Source organism: Camelina sativa, chromosome 2 (assembly GCF_030686135.1).
Source record: "Camelina sativa cultivar CO46 ecotype springtype chromosome 2, ASM3068613v1".
NCBI lineage: Eukaryota > Viridiplantae > Streptophyta > Magnoliopsida > Brassicales > Brassicaceae > Camelina > Camelina sativa.
Genome location: NC_141881.1, coordinates 974,795 through 991,197, shown reverse-complemented (window position 1 = coordinate 991,197; position 16,403 = coordinate 974,795). Strand labels below are relative to the sequence as shown.

The window sequence follows — 16,403 nt, the reverse complement described above, 5'->3', positions numbered from 1 at the left end:
AAAAGAAGGAAGGAAATGAATCAAATCAATTTCATTATACAACAATGTGTTATCAGAGTTCTTTTTTGACAACAGTTATCTACATTGGGGTGTAGTTGAAGATTTTTTCGACAATGAGTGGTTGATTTGTTTTCAATCAAGGGTCGATGTCCGAACGAGTTGGAAACTCAAGGCCTTGAAGGGAAGTTATGTTATCAAGATCGTCTTTAGAGTACAATGGGAGGAGCCAAAAGGCCTTCTTCTTCCCAAAAACCTTCACAAAAAAAAGAGTTTAATCAATTTGACTATTAATCCATGGAATGATGATGAAAACAAAAAGACTCACCTGCTCGAAGTTTTTCTTCTTTCCCAAGTCATATTTCCATCTAACTTCTCCATTTTTCTCATGAACCTAAAAAATAAGACAATATAGATTAAGAGAAGAGAACCGTATGTTGTTGAAGGTTTAAGATTGTTTGTAGAAGGAAACATAACATAGTAGAGACTTACCTCAACTGAAGTAATGTTGGATGAGAGAAGAGAAAGATGCATAACTACGAAACAAAGAAGGCTGAGAACGAACGCAAAGTTAAGAACTGCATCAAGGGGATAGAATCTGTAAGAAACATAAACAGGGAAAATGAGACCCCAAAAAAAAAACTTTCTGCTTCTAGGAAAGAGAAAGCGAGAAAAAAGAACCGTTTACACTCACCAAATGCCAGAACGAGGGAGGCTAGTTTACCAGGAGAAGAGGAATGCTTAACAGCCTGGCTGAAGAATTCGATAAAACTAGGAAGCAAGACTATAACGTCCAACAATGTCTCAAAGAAAGTATAGAACTACAGATATGAAGAAATCAGCAAATATAACTCATTCAAACACCATAAGATTAAAAACGGAAAGGGGTTTGTACCAGAAAGAGAAGGAAAAACTTGTAATTGCGTGCTCCAACACAATTGACAATCCAAACACAATGATGATCCATCTTGAGCACACATCTTTGACCTGCACAACAAAACCAAGTAAAGCTTTCTTCCTCTTTTATCACTAGAAACCTAAGCAGACCCCCACATAGTATTATTAGCAAATCGGATTTCAACTTACACACAGAACAATGATGGCAACGAGGCGGCTTAACATTACGGCATTTGGTACAGTAACCTAAAGAGCCAAAAGCTCCTTGATCTGTTGAAGTACCACCAGCCTCCAAACTGTCACCACCTCCCATCTCTCTTCTGAAACGCTCAGGAACAGAACCTGGGTCTGTAAAAACTGTTGCGAAGTAACTCCACAACAACATTATCAGCTGCAAAGGGAACCAAGCAAAGCATCATCTCATGAGAGAAATTAAGAGAGATCATTTCTATAAAGTCTTTAACAATGATCTGTTCAAAAGCTTAGAACTTTCAATTCAAGAGAAACAAAACCAAATCTGAAATGTTTAGAGAAAAGATTTACCAGGAAATGGAAAACGAAGATGATTAAGATTGCGAGGGCAGAGAGAGCTCCGTGGTCGCGGCGGATCAAGATCGGCCACCATGTGGTAACGACGACGGCGTAGTAAGATACAGCAACAAGTGCGAAGACGAGAAGAATCATGAAATAGCCGAGAACTTTTAGACCGGAGCAGAACCGGAAAAGGTTCATCTCCAGCCGAGTCAAAGGGAGAACAGGGACAGCTCTTCGCGTCCGAGCCGGAAACAACCGCCGTAAAATATCCGGAGCCACGGTTGAGGAATCGGAGTTTGCTTGCTTCGGTTGACGACGGTTGATTTGATTCTATCGCCGTTGTGGAACTAACTTTGGTATTCAAAGTAGGTAACCTTCTTCTTCATATAGAAGCTTTCATCATTTTTTTTGTTTAAAAGGCCCATTAATAGGCCCAATAAATAAAAACAGCGGTGGTCTATTTTTTTAAAGCCGACACGTGTACTGTTCGGTGGGGGACTTTTTTTTTTTTTTTTGGTCTTAAAATTTCCCAGAAACCTCGTCGGCGAAATTCAAACAAACCAAAAAAAAAGTCTTAAATTTTGAGGATAATCCAAAATATTCAATAATTTTTTGTCTTGCATTGGGGCGCTTAACAATTCTATCACTTATTAAATCGTGAGACGAAAGAGATACTTTAGGGTTTCACTGTTACAGTTTTGATTGGTGAATTTTAAAAAAAAAGATGCAGCAATCACCACAGATGATTCCGATGGTTCTTCCTTCATTTCCTCCTACTAACATCACTACCGAACAGATCCAAAAGGTTTTTTCTTTTTTTTTTTTTACTTTCTCTTTGATTATGTTGGTTTTGTAATGATGTTGCTTAGTAGTTTAAACTGTTTATGTTATGGTTTTTGAATAGCTTCGTATGTTCTGTCTTAAACAAGTGTATTTTTTTTCTCTGCTTTATATTCTTACTGGAATTGGAAAGTTATGTTTGCAGTGAATTTGACTTTAGAATCTGATAGTATTTTCTTGATCACTTGTTTTGTTGTTTCTTGAAGTATCTTGATGAGAACAAGAAGCTTATAATGGCGATTTTGGAAAATCAGAACCTTGGTAAACTTGCAGAATGTGCTCAGTAAGTTTTTGGATAGTCTCGTGTTCTTATTGATGGTATAAACTGGAATGTTAAAGAATGTAAGATTCTTGATTATGTCAGGTATCAAGCTCTTCTCCAAAAGAATTTGATGTATTTAGCTGCAATAGCGGATGCGCAACCTCAGCCGCCACCAGCAGCTGTACCAACACCAGGAGCCGTGACTCCCCAAGCAGTAAGTTTCTGTTTTGATCAGTAAAAATTACATCGATGTGAGAAAAACATTCGGGTTTTTATAGTTTTTGTGTGTGTTTTTGGTTTATGTAGATGCTTCCTCATCCTTCAGCAATGCAGCCACCACCAAGCTACTTCATACAGCAACATCAACAAGCTATGGGAATGGGAATGCCTCAACTCATACCTCCAGGGATGGTCCCTCCAAGAGGTCCGTTACAATTTGGTAACCCCAATCAACTTCATGATCCGCAGCAACAGTTACATCAACAACAAGCTATGCAAGGGCACGTGGGGATTAGACCAATAGGTTTGAATAATAACAACGGATTCCAACATCAAATGCACCAACCGGAAACTACTACTCTTGGCGCAAACAATTGTATAAATTTAATAACCATTTCCTCAAGGTTTTCCAGCAGTTTTGGAACTTATTGTCACTTTACTGATACATTTTGACCTTTGTTTACAAACAGCGGGTCCGAACGATGCTAGTGGTGGAGGTAAACAGGATGGGACAAATGTGAGCCAGAGTGCAGCTGATGAGCAAGGTGGTTCAGCTGCTAGACATGGCAGTGGTGATGCAAAAATTGAAGGAAAATGAATTGGAGGAAGAAGTAATGATGCGTTTGTTGATATTAAATAGGTTCTGTCTTTGTTTTTCTTTCACAATGATTGGAAAAGGTTTCATCAGTTTAGCATGTAGTCTCTATGAAGGGTTTTGAGACAGTTGAGTTTCAGTTCCTATGGGAATGGTTCGCAACTTCACATGTATTATTAACGCTGTTGTATGGTATTAGTGGCACCGGTTCAATGTGATGTATGAACCGGTTTATTAGAATAACGCTGAATTGTTACCTCCCGGTTTGTGAGAAATCAATTGTAATGCTTGAGATTTTTTTATCAAATCTAAAAATGCATAAAGACGAAAGCATTATTTTTTTGGTTAAGCCAGAACAAACACGGAATGAAAATAGAATTCGGTTCTCATTTTTGAAAACAAACCAAACCAAATATAGACCAACAATATTTTCAACCATCCATGTGAAAGTTTACCTGAGTTTTGTTTGCTCCATTTTCATTTATCGTCAAAATCACAAGAAAACCTTACAAAAAAGCCACGGAAAAGCTTGGTCTGAAATGTAATGTGTTATCATCCATCAACACAAATTATTACTAAAACCAGCTAGAGCAAATTAGCCGATCCTCAAAACCAAACACAAAAGAGCAAATATTATCATCATAATGAAGGAATCCATAACGAATGAGAACGATGCACCACCAGAAGGCAAAATCACATCACTCTTTCCAAAAGTTATTCAGGACGTGACTTGACGATGAAATTCTGACGACTGATAGGGTTCATCACGACGGGAGGACCAGCGGTTCTTGGCCATGCTTGGAATTTCTCCTCAGTAGCAGCCCACCATTCCTTGTTAGTAATAGTGCCCGGGGTAGACCCTGAGAGTTCAAAAACCAAACCAATTTAGCTTTCATTTTATATCATCACAAGTACCTACATTGTGAGTTCTTTTTTTTAGAGAATATGAAAACTTACCTCCAAAAAGCTTATCATCAGAGATAACTTTGTCACACAGGTAAGCTACTACTGCAGATCCCGCAAGTGCACCGACAATGTATGTACCTCTTGACATCCTTAACCTAAAAAGTACCTAGAGACATCATCAAGCCACTAATTCATTCATGTAGCAAAGAAACCAATTTACAATTAGATGCACAAAGAGGATTAAGTATACGGAACCAGCACACACACACAAAGAAAAGGCAAAAATGAACACAAATGTCAGATTTGGAGAAGTGGAATTCAAAATGAAGCTTCTTCAAGGCATTTTAAGTCAATCTCATAAAACATTTACATAACAAAGCTACTGAATTGAAAAAAATCATCTAACAATTTCTCAATCATAACGCAAACGAAGAACCTGATTGTGAATAATCTAATACGATGCGATCTACGAAAACTACATCTACCATTCGCACTAAATAACATGAGCTTTAATTTCGATGATGTGATAAATCTCGATTTAATTTCTTCTCATTCGCACTAAATAACATATCTCTGAGCTTCGGATTTTTCAACATGAGGCCTGAGAACGATCTATTGAAACATCGACGCAAAAGCAAGACCATAGATCTCGTGAATGACCAAAAAAACAAAAATCGAAACAAAACCACACAGACGACTAACAACAACAACAACAAGAAATTTATCAGATAAGATCTGAGGGAATCGATTTATCAAAGCAGAAACATCGATTTGTTTAACTTACCTGAATCGATTTCACAGACGACGACGCGAGAGAACGAACACACGGAGAGAGGCGCAGGAAATTTTCGAGAAGAATCGTTTAGGGAGGAGACGAAATAGTTATTTACGTTTTTCTCGTCAAACTTGAAAATGACCCAAAAGGTGTTATCGGGCCGTTATGGGCCATTTTGGGTTATTAATTTCATTTCGTATTGGGCCTGATATGCCTTCTTACACTTCAAAAAATAAAAAATCATAATTTTATGCACAATTTGATTTTTTTTTTTTTTAATTCATACATCCAACATTTTTTTTTACTGAGATAAATAAGATAAAACATAGAAACATATAAATATATATATAAGCCTTTTAAATTGAACAAATGGTTTTGCAAATTAATAAGCCTTATAGGTTTTATACAGGTTTATATATTTATAAAAAAAAAATACATGTTGAGTACCAAATTTAAAGAAGGTATACAAAAGAACCCACTAATTAAATATAATAAATTATATATAGGTTTATATATATACATTTATACAATTTTTCATGTTGAGTACCAACTATTTTTAATTAGTGCCAATAATTTTTTTTTTATGTGGACCTCGTGACACTATTGGCTGCAGCAGGGGATTGGAGAAGGGACCATGTGAAAGATAAATGTTTCTGACTTTTTATCAAGAAACTTTAATTTCAAAGCAGAAACTATATCGTATCATAGTTATTTAATAGACACGTGATATAGTTTGTTGCATATATAGCATATCTTCCTTTACGAAAAAAAGAAACCTAAAACCATGTATGATTAACAAATAAAACATACAAAATTGGCATATGTTGTGTTTCCTATGTGAATGTTTTGGATATAGTATGCGTAACTTTGTTGCGCACAAAAAAACATTTTAAACATTTGACTGCAATTAGTACTTATTGTTAGCAAACAAAAGAAATAAGAAATATACACAATCTATCTTAATATTTTTTAAGTACATTTTTGTGTCATCCTCTGTTAACTTTGTATCTAAACAAGTCCCAACTAAATTCTTTACAATCCTTACAACCAAACACAATCATTTCTTTATTTGATAATATTAATTTCTTAAAATTTATATAATGTTATATTAAAAAAGAATTCTCCTTTCACTTTTATTTAATCTTATATTTTATTATTTTAATTACTATTTAATACATAAAGTTAATAAAATTTTAGATTTTTTTCAGCATATGATGTGATTTGAATTTTTATAAACGGATATATATATATATATTTTAAATTTTTTTAGGATTTTTATAACTAAACAAGTATTTTCAGATATATTTTATTTTACATTTGAGTTATTTTAATACATAATGAATATTTACAATTAAAAGTTAAAATAACACACAATGAAATTATATTGTGCGAATGATTTGGATCAATATGAATATAAATTTAATTATCATTAATTTGGTGTTACACAAATAATTTATCACTTCATTATTTTGCTAACATTAATCAATATTAGATATATTAAATTGAGTAATTTATGATAATGTAAAGAATAAATTATTTTGCGGTAAAATGTGGGTTAAATACTATAATTAACAGTCAAATACACTTATATAATCTTACACTAAACAAAACTATCACATAAATATAACTTAAATTTTGATCTATTTGTTATAAATATTTGATTGTTAATTTTTTCATAATGCACGATATTATTGATTTATAATACAAACAAAAAACTAAAAGAAATGGACCGTGGGTTAAATCCTAGTTCAATTGGTACACTTTTTCTTTTCTTTGCATTATTGCACGTACCACTTTTTTTTCTCTACATTATTGTATGATTGTATCCTTTAATGTTTGTCGGTACATTACACAGTTTTGTACTAGTATTATTTTCCCCGGCCAAAACTGTTGTAAATATGGTTAAAGCTATATGGATTATGACTCGTAACTACAAATATTACATCCATTTGAATACTCATCGAAAGAAAAAGAAAAAACACTCAATGGCTATTGTTTGAAACCGACAACAAGAAAATAAGTCAATTAATAAACAAAGCATCATTATCGATTATCATTACGTATACACGGCTAAATTTAGCTTAATGATCTTAGCTAGGTTTCGGACAAGTGTGGTCCTTATACTATCTTCCGATCGTAATCTGTCTGGAACCAAAACAACAACGTCTTGAACCATAATCTGCCCCAAGCGCGACGCGTTCGCGTGTTGTACACGACAATCCATTTCCATTAACGTACTCATTAATGCACACGTAGGATGGTTCACGTTCTCAGTCTGAACCCTAACCACGGCTTCGTCTCCGACGACCTTCACTTCCACTTCCACTTCCAAATTTGATTCCGAAGGTCTTTGGTTGACCTTGTCGACGAAAGACGGAGACCTGTTGCTGCTGTCGTTGTAGTCTAACTGATCTGTCTCCGCGGTCAATATCGTCTTCAATCTCTTGATCTCAGTTTCGAGATCACTGATTTTGGTTTTAAGACTTTGGATGTACGAAACGGCGTCGGATAAGAGCGACGCTTTGTCCATTCCTGATACGTTTGGTACGATGGCACGTAGAGCGTAAAACCGGTGGTTTAGCTTCTCTCTCCGCTGCCTCTCCGCCTCCACGTGGGAAAAACCCGGCGAATGATGATTCTCTTTCGCCGTAGCTACGTCCGTCGTCTCAAGTTTCGTCCTCCGTATTTTTTCCGATGTGATTTGCTGATTTCCAATTTCTGAGTGATCTGATTCTTCCGGTTTACGATAAGAACCGGTTTGGTCAGTGAGTTCTAGGGTTTGGCCTGACCCGAACATTGACGTGACCCGGTTGATGAAGTTCCAGTTTTGTTTAATGAAATCAGACGAACCAAGTTCGATAATGCCATTGTGTATGGGTGCGGAGACGAATGTGTGTACCCCGTGAAAACTAGCTTCTTTAGCCCTCTCGTAGTTACTAAACCGGAGCTCGTCGAGACCGGTTAACCAAACCAAAGATTCGTCGGAAAGTTCCCTTCTCCGCGACCCATCTTCACCGTAAAAAGATGTGGCATAGAACAATTCAAGATCTCCACCGTCCATCATCAGCTCACACTCGATGCTCTTAGTTGTATGCTGAAGTAAGAAACAAAAAATAAAGGGTGAGAAAAATTCTATTATATTCTAAGATTTTTTAAAAAAGTTGAATAAAATAAATGTGAACATTTTCTTGGGATTTGTTGTTCTTGTTTCCACAGAAATGGCCGTCAACCCAAACCAAGTAAGACTGGTCCGATTGATCATCAATCATCTTTTGCCAAAAAATGATGTAAGCCCATTGGTCCGGCGATGTTTCCACGAGAAACCGGAGTTTTTGCTGAAGTAGATCCGTCGAAGACGAGGACACTATGGCTTGAGTTTGTTGCGTAATAGAGAGCATAGAAGAAGACAAAGATGGACAGAAAGTAGGATTATTATCCATTTATTTTCCCGACCACACCAATGAAGGATTGGATGAATAAGATTCAAAATAATAGAGAAGAAGATATAAATAGAAAGAAAATAAGTTTACTTTCGATATGTAATAACTCCTATTTTTATTCTGGTTTTCGTGATCACTTATCCTGTGATAAATATTTCAATATTACGTACATAGTCAGTCACGTGAAAACTGAATTGTTTTCCTCGTTTTAATGTTATAGTAAGAAGACAAATTATTGTTATTGCCCAAAAAAAAAAAAAGACAAATTATTGTTATCATCTTAATGGTCCAACTTTGATGAACTATATAGACAATATATTATTTTGGATTTTACATTGCATGATAATTAGAAAACAAAACTTATTTTAACAAATATGAAAAGGACTGGCTGGCAAAAAAAGGAAAGAAAAGGAATAGAACTTGAAATGTATGACGACTTTAACTTCGTGCAGTATAATGATTAATGACACAACAATGACATCTTAACTTATTAACACAAACTTCCATCTTACAAAATATGTCAAGTGCGTATATTTATTAACCAATAATATCTACTGAATGGCAAAACCGACGAATAATTCTTAGGACGTCACTTCACTACAACTAATCACATAATTAACCAAATATGTTTTAGCTATTTTATCACTGGGCACTACCATAAGTGAATATATTTGACTAGTTTGACAAGCCTTTTTTTTTTTTTTTTTGTCAAGGGTTTGACAAGCCTAAAAACATAAGTTTATAGTAGAAATGTATTATTGTCCCACAGTGCATGGTACGTGGTTTTGTGATGGTAGCATGCTAATGTATGGTCCCTACACCATTCACACACCCAAAAATATGATTGGATTTTAATTTGAAAAAATTGTTTCTTCTGCGAAACAACTTTATTTTGATACCAACGTGGCATATAAAAACAAAGTCACTTGGGTGACAAATATAATTAATTGTATCGTTTATATATATTGATAAAAGATCTTGTACGCAAACTTCGTGTTTGAAAAGGTTTTTAAAGGAATTTCGTGAAAGGTTTGCGTAGGAACCAGTTTACATGAATCTTACTATTAAATCCTATGTGGTACTGAGAACTCGGTTTAAACTTTAAAGGTTCGAAGATAAATGGCCAAGGAAACTAATGGATTCAACATACTCATTTTATTTGATGTCATCATTTTATACCAGGCACATCACTTTTTTTTATTTTTTTTGGTGACGACACGAGTCACATCATGTAATGAAGTTGTTCAACTATTTCATTATTCTCCAAAGATAAGTTAGAAAATGAGGTGAATTATTGAATTATACAGAGAACAACATCAGAGAGTTGGCCATATATATTGATTTGGCTACTTAGTTGGGGAGACGTGAACTTGAAAAGTTTGAGTTTGAATAGACATCCAAGAGGAAAGCCAAGCGCAAGCTCTATCAAATGGTTTACTTTATCGTAATCACCTGTTTTAAGACTTTTTTTGGCTTCCGACAAGTTTGTAGCTACATTCATCGACAAGTCCTTTTTGCAAACCTCTAGAGCTGTTTTCACTTCACCTTCGTCTTTCTTTGCGGATAAATCCGTTATGTTGCTACACCAATTATTAAAGAATTGATAACATACTAGAGGACATATATTAATATATATATAAGAGTTACTATAATATATATTTGGTTGTAAGTGAAAACTTGCTTGATGATGATATGGAGGTGAGCGTCAAGACAGTGTAGGATGATGCCAGCGATGCCAACAGGGTTGGCTTGAACGGAGGTTGGGTCGGATTCGAGACATTGCATACATATGGATGGGACTTGTGTATTGTGGCATTCATTTATCATCAGGTCCTTCTTGGCGCATATCGATATTGGAGAGATCACTAGAATTGTTAACAGGAGAAACTTGATCATCTATGCTAAGTATTTTCCTATTATTGTTTAATGGTTATACTATATTTCTTTGAGGGGTGCGAATTTGCTCGTCTTATTTTACTCCATTTGGGTGAAAAGCATATTAGACCTCTCTTTTTAATTATAATATCTCACTCCATTAAATAACAAAGTAATCTTTAATTTTGAAGATATTTTAAGTTAATTTTTTAATTTAAAAGATTTTTTTAATTAATTAATTTAAAGATATTTTATGACTGTTTAAAATAACTTTTGGTGTTAACTGTCTATAAAAAAGACTCATTTAGAAATATGTTTTCAAGCAATACTAAAGCCCAAGATAGGCTCATAAACCTTATTTTTTGGGTGCAAACTGACCCATAAACTTATAAACATGTTTTAAACTCACGAAGAAGAATATACCTACCGGATCGTATTTTGTAGTGAGTGCGTTTTGCTGTTCTGGCCATACAGAATGGTCAAAGCCTCTCGTCCATTTCTTTCCACTTTCAAAATTCTTCGACCCATTATTATTTTTCAAGGAATCGTACGGGAAATTATAATCGAAATGAAAATTTCGGGTTCTTAAAGGGTAGATTTTACTTCACTTTCCTGCAAGTGTGTGATTTATAAAGTCTTTTCTTATAAATATCATAATTCATAAGGTTGTTTTGTTTTTACGACCGTAAAGATTGAATAAACAATTGAGTAGACAACAAAAATTTAAGAAAATTATGTATTCCTTTACTTGATATAAAGAAGCTTCGTACGTTTCCACATATGCTTATCAACGTAAACGTAACATAGAAGTTATATTTTTGGTATATATGTATATGTGTGATAGAAATAATAGAACTATTAAATTACCTTTATCAAAACATGAAAAAACCATTAAATTACTTCCTTGTCCAAATGATTCATCTATTGTAAAATACTAGTTGGAAAGCCAAGCGAAACTAAAGCGTTTTCTCGACATAAGCGTACAATTGATCATCATGAGACATATATATGTACTTTAACAAAATAAAATAAAATGAAACATAGTATATCTGAACAACAACAACAACAACAAAAAGCAACACAACTAGATAAAGATGAAACGAAGACCGATATTTATTTACAATCAACAACAACATGAGATAATTATACAAAATATATTTTTATTTTAAAAAAGCCAAAACAAAATCATCAAACTTTAAAACACCGGATGAGATGGTTGTGATGATGATGGTGGTGATGATCAAAGAGATTATGACCGAGAAATTTAGTGTTTTCTCGATCGATCAATCCTCGAACGTACCTAAACTCCTCAACGTGGCAAGGGATCGTGATCGTCCCTTTTTGCGCAAAACCAAACTCTTCTTCAGCTTCCTTCAAGAGTTGTCCAAACAAAGGATGATTAAAGTACAAAACGGGAATCACAAATCTCTCTTGCTCTTCTCCTTGTCCTACCTTCACTGCCAAACACCCTTTTGGTATCCTTTCATGATCATGATGATGATGATGAGGATTATGGAGACGTGGGATGTGGAAGCTCCAGTGGCTCATGGCTCTGTCTCCGTTACCCATTGGATGAATATATATTAGTATAGATAATAATAGATATATGTGGTTTAGTTAGTTTGTCGCCATGGTTTCTGTTTCTCCCATGTTGATTTATTTTCTCGAGAAACTGGTTTTTGTTTTGCCTAGAAAGTAGAGGAAAATAGCCAGGGTTCTTGGATGGTTGCAAGAGATGGATGGTCATTTGCTTTGAAGATGAGTCTCTTTGAGTGGTTTTAAAGAGAACTGATGTTATAGCAAAGTTGGGGTGCGCATAATTTACTTTTTTTTTTTTTTTTTTTTTTTTACGTATTTGGGCCGAATTTGAATACCTAATAATATAACTTTTTTAAAAAAGTATATCGAATATAATTTACTTGAAATTTAAGCACTGGAACAAACTTTAATCTTATCCTAAATGTATACTTATATATATTATGATGTACTTTATTTTTTGTTCTTTTTCCTTTTTGTCATCATTAAAACTTAAACTTAAGTGATAATCCACCTAAACCCAAGATTAACGGAGATGATGACACACATGTATGTGTATTTGTAGTTAATATCCGCATCCACTACGATTGTATACTGTATAGATATCTTAGTACTAAAAGATATATAAGGAAACTGTGTACAAAGATTAATTTGATCATGTTTGTTACATTTTGAGTATTCAAATCAGATATATTTTTAAAAGACAGATTCAGGTTTGAAAGTTGTAACATCCATCAAACTAAAACAGAAATTTATGTGTTGCAAATATTTGATATATTTGGGTCAGATACTCTCTTGGTAGCATGGTTTCGTGTTTTTCATTAACCATGGTCTATGTTTTCCTGTTTATGTGTAGGTTTGTCTCACTGTAGGTATCACTCCAAGTTGGAGCTAATGGTTGTAATCTGGTTCCCCAGTTTGAAGTTTTAATGGAAAGGTAAAAAAAAAAAAAAAAAAAATTAGCAACTAAGTCATATCATCTCTAAATACAATTAATATTTTTGATATATAATTATATTTCAAATACCCATTCAGTTCTCGGTGCTGTGAACTGTTTCAATTTTTCGAATATTAGAGCCGTGAATCGTTCGGATAGTTTATCAATTCCAAGTTTGGTTTGGTTTCTTTTTAATCAATTTCGGTTTGTTTTCTTTGGATTTAATTTTTTTGCCCATATCTAAATGTGACATCCATCAAACTAGAACAGAAAAATGTGATATTTTCACGAAATGTTTATTATATATTGAATAGAAATATCTCTATCCGTGGAACGAATTATTAGAAGCCAAATATTTATTTTGAAAGAAGCATTGGGATTTTTTTTTGTTTTTTTTTGGCAAACAGAAAGAAGCATTGGGAGAAGGAACAAAAAAAAAAGAAGCATTGGAACGAATTAATGGGAAGTACGTATAAATTGTACAAAAAGGAAAAAAAGTAAAACCTCATTAGATTGTTGGAATATCTAGTGGAGAGAATATTTATTTATAGGTAAAATTCCCACTTGAAATTAAAAATATATTATGCGAAAATGCTTTTTCTAAAATATTCTTTTCGCCAGCCAGAAAATTAAAAGTGAAACGTACCGTCAGGCCCTATAAGTTTGAGTGTTTGACATAATCGATTGGGTTTATTCATGGGCTATATATATTACTTTGGTTATAAACATATTTTGCTCGATAAACGCAAAAAAACAAAAGACTTTTCTCAATCTCTCTTTTTGCTATTTTCCCCCCATAGTCAAAAGCTTCAATTTCCCGTGAATACTATCATATAAATCACGGGAATAAATATGGTTATTTTGAAATATATCTGACTTTTATATACATAAATAACAATAAAACATGTTGTGTTCAGATGTAACATGTCTTTCCCCAATAACGCCAGAATATGATGTTTATAACCTATATGGATAAAAATATCATGTTACGCAAAACCGATTGCCTTCCCACTTAGAAATTACGAATTATATATCTCTAGTTAAACAGGCATATAGTAACTATTATGTTAACCGGTTTCCTTCCCACTATAATCGATTACGAATTCTTCACTGAAAATGTTATTTTCTCAAAGAAGAGACTCGATCCGTCATCATAAATTAAATATATATAGGCGTTAGCATTTGTAGTCGATTAAGTGGGAAGGATCATTTAAAATGGTTTTTGTAGTTTTTGCCGACTTGTACACAATGCAAGAAAATGATTATTGTATCAATCAGCATGGAAACAGTTAGAGAGAGCGAGAGAGAGAGAGAGAGAGAGAGAGAGAGAGAGAGAGAGAGAGAGAGAGAGAGAGACAATGTTCATCAAACAGCTAAAGGAAGACATTGTCAAACCAAAAGAAACAATCCATGAGTGATTGACGGCATTTAACATGTTGAGGGGAATGAAGCCTGGTCCGACGATACCATATATATGTACATTATTACACAATCGTATCATGCATATCGTAATATCAGGATATAAACTTGTGTATGGTGTGATATGATATCCTCGATCCAAACAACATTCCCCACAACGGAAATAGCCTCTCTTCATGATAATCACACAGTCACAGCTCAATCTTAAAGGAGTAATACATAGAGAGAGAGAAAAAGACAATAGAGGGAGAGAGAGAGAGATGATCTGATGATGGTGTTATGATGAGGGAATGATGAGGAGGAGGTGGTGGGCTTTTAAGAAGACTGAAACAAATCGTCATTCCAAAACCCTAGCCCTTGCCTTGTCTTCTTTAAAAATATAATTATTTTTGTATTCATTTTAAGTAACCCACGTAATTAATTAGTTCTCAGCCGACATGTTTTAATTGAATCTTTTGCATATTCTGCGATTTTTTTTTAATTTCCTTATATTAAAAATCCAGGAAAACAGATTATATGCAATTGGTTGAATTTAATCTATCATTTATAAACGAAGCATATAGACATATAGTATATGAAATCGAGAAATAAAGAAGGCAAGAGAAAATCGTCAGAGTAGTAGTTGGGTACATTGAGGATGACCAGTTGTAGAAACATATTTATTTTTGTTTTACTTTTTAGGTATCACTGCCAAGTTTCCACTTTATCAGGCCATCTTTATAGGCATAACACCAAGGATGTTCTTAGTCCAAAAAATTAGAAAAATAATGAATAGTGACATAAGAACACCAAGATCAGTTCTTAATGTAGAACTGTTTTTGGCTTAGTTCTAAGCTGATGTGGCAAGCTGTGAATGGATATTATTTTTTGTAAACAATTTTTCACAAATTAAAAGAGGATTTGATTGAGAATATATAGAATAAATTTGAACATTAAACTATATATTAATAAATAAAATGTTTGTGTGCTTTAATTAAGTAATATGTTTGTTTTTTTTCTTTTTTTTAATGTTTTTTTGTTTCATAAAATTTTGGTATTGTATTCTGAATTTTAGTACAAGTTTTATAAGTTTGCAATTTAAATGTTATTTTATAAGTTTTTATAATTGTAATATGTTTAACATTATTATATTATTAAATCTTATGATCTTAAACATGTTCCCCCAATAACTAACTTTTTAACAAAAGATCTTAACTACTGATCTTACATTATTTTCATAATATATTTACTCTAAGAACACCCAAAATAGTTCCCCCTATAAAGATGCCCTCAGTTATATGCACGTTTCAAAAACTTAATTAATTTGCACTAAAATAAATACACATTTCAATTAGACAGTAATACATAAAACTGAGAAATAAAATTACAGTATAAATTTTTAATTATATCACACATCAGTTATCAATTAGCATAAAGTTATCTTTGTTTTATACGTTTTTTGCGTGTAACCTCGTAAATTCGTGATATTTTGATTATGGGTAAGTGGCAAAGAATGTAAAGGCCATATTAATATGGGCACAATAAGATAATTAGATAAGTTGCAGAATGAGGTCTAAGCTAATTGGAAGTATTAGTGGAAAAAGTTGTTCAACGCGAAGACATTACTCTTGTTTCTTTATGGCATGGGGTATTTTTTGACGTGGAACTTCACGCCACTGTCTACAACGATAGATGCATATATGTATGTTCCCAATAGTGTTTGAATTTAAACACAGATGTGTATGCATGCATGAATAGTAGTCTGGCGACGACTTCGTTTTTGGTTACATTGTAATTAGGGAAGTAATAAATACTACAATAAAGCATTCTGTCAAAAAGTTTTGAGGCATGTTTGTCTCTACATGCTCTCTATAATGCCATCCAGCTCCTTTTAATTAAAAAACTACTTCTGATTTTGATATATCCGGTCTCTGGCTTGTATTTGTATTCTTTTTTTTTTTTTTGGGTTTCATTACTAGTAAAAAAAAATTAATCAAAAACGTTCTATTGTTTGTGGCTGTTGAAAAGAAATGATAGGTTGAGAATTCGAATGTTAATTCTAGGTTTAGTTTTTGGTTTTCATACGTCTATGTAGGGTAGAAGTTATACCGTATAACAAATGTTACGTACTAGCTTCCGTTTTCGAAAGTGAGACTATTTTAGATTGCACATCAAAAAAAAAAAAGGTGAAC

At 33.5% G+C, this 16,403-nt stretch overlaps 6 protein-coding genes across 8 annotated transcripts; 1 reads left to right on the top strand and 5 right to left on the bottom strand.

Annotated features, from left to right (window-relative positions):
• Positions 1-16: 16 nt before the first annotated feature.
• Positions 17-1,826, bottom strand: LOC104712849 (putative protein S-acyltransferase 12). Of its 2 annotated transcripts, none has more exons than XR_002034355.2 (7): positions 1,438-1,826; positions 1,084-1,285; positions 893-984; positions 692-818; positions 490-595; positions 326-391; positions 17-253 (listed from the first exon to the last, which is right to left on the bottom strand). XR_002034355.2 is itself a non-coding variant. In XM_010429830.3 (7 exons), exons 1-7 carry the CDS (start codon positions 1,624-1,626, stop codon positions 137-139), a joined length of 879 nt encoding a protein of 292 aa, XP_010428132.1. In that variant the 5' UTR covers positions 1,627-1,826; the 3' UTR covers positions 17-136. The 2 variants fall into 2 exon arrangements, 1 of the variants encoding a protein (XP_010428132.1); XM_010429830.3 differs by having other exon boundaries at positions 490-575.
• A 75-nt stretch (positions 1,827-1,901) lies between these two features.
• LOC104712840 (GRF1-interacting factor 3) lies at positions 1,902-3,651 on the top strand. The gene is made up of 5 exons (XM_010429820.3): positions 1,902-2,233; positions 2,475-2,551; positions 2,633-2,744; positions 2,837-3,125; positions 3,220-3,651. The coding sequence occupies exons 1-5, from the start codon at positions 2,153-2,155 to the stop codon at positions 3,345-3,347; spliced, it is 687 nt and encodes a 228-aa protein (XP_010428122.1). The 5' UTR covers positions 1,902-2,152; the 3' UTR covers positions 3,348-3,651.
• Positions 3,652-3,786: 135 nt separating this feature from the next.
• On the bottom strand, positions 3,787-5,155 carry LOC104712823 (uncharacterized). Of its 2 annotated transcripts, none has more exons than XM_010429800.2 (3): positions 5,035-5,155; positions 4,302-4,416; positions 3,787-4,204 (listed from the first exon to the last, which is right to left on the bottom strand). In XM_010429800.2, the coding sequence occupies exons 2-3, from the start codon at positions 4,396-4,398 to the stop codon at positions 4,059-4,061; spliced, it is 243 nt and encodes an 80-aa protein (XP_010428102.1). In that variant the 5' UTR covers positions 4,399-4,416; positions 5,035-5,155; the 3' UTR covers positions 3,787-4,058. The 2 variants fall into 2 exon arrangements, with proteins under 2 accessions (XP_010428102.1, XP_010428110.1); XM_010429808.2 differs by having other exon boundaries at positions 4,302-4,405; positions 5,035-5,152.
• A 1,767-nt stretch (positions 5,156-6,922) lies between these two features.
• Positions 6,923-8,651, bottom strand: LOC104712813 (transcription factor bHLH14-like). The gene is made up of 2 exons (XM_010429789.3): positions 8,208-8,651; positions 6,923-8,119 (listed from the first exon to the last, which is right to left on the bottom strand). The coding sequence occupies exons 1-2, from the start codon at positions 8,463-8,465 to the stop codon at positions 7,082-7,084; spliced, it is 1,296 nt and encodes a 431-aa protein (XP_010428091.1). The 5' UTR covers positions 8,466-8,651; the 3' UTR covers positions 6,923-7,081.
• Positions 8,652-9,601: 950 nt separating this feature from the next.
• Positions 9,602-10,456, bottom strand: LOC147948058 (pectinesterase inhibitor-like). The gene is made up of 2 exons (XM_087479051.1): positions 10,147-10,456; positions 9,602-10,045 (listed from the first exon to the last, which is right to left on the bottom strand). Exons 1-2 carry the CDS (start codon positions 10,359-10,361, stop codon positions 9,757-9,759), a joined length of 504 nt encoding a protein of 167 aa, XP_087335177.1. The 5' UTR covers positions 10,362-10,456; the 3' UTR covers positions 9,602-9,756.
• Positions 10,457-11,364: 908 nt separating this feature from the next.
• LOC104712802 (auxin-responsive protein SAUR32) lies at positions 11,365-12,118 on the bottom strand. Its single transcript, XM_010429777.2, has one exon. The coding sequence runs from the start codon at positions 11,907-11,909 to the stop codon at positions 11,529-11,531; it is 381 nt and encodes a 126-aa protein (XP_010428079.1). The 5' UTR covers positions 11,910-12,118; the 3' UTR covers positions 11,365-11,528.
• Positions 12,119-16,403: the final 4,285 nt, after the last annotated feature.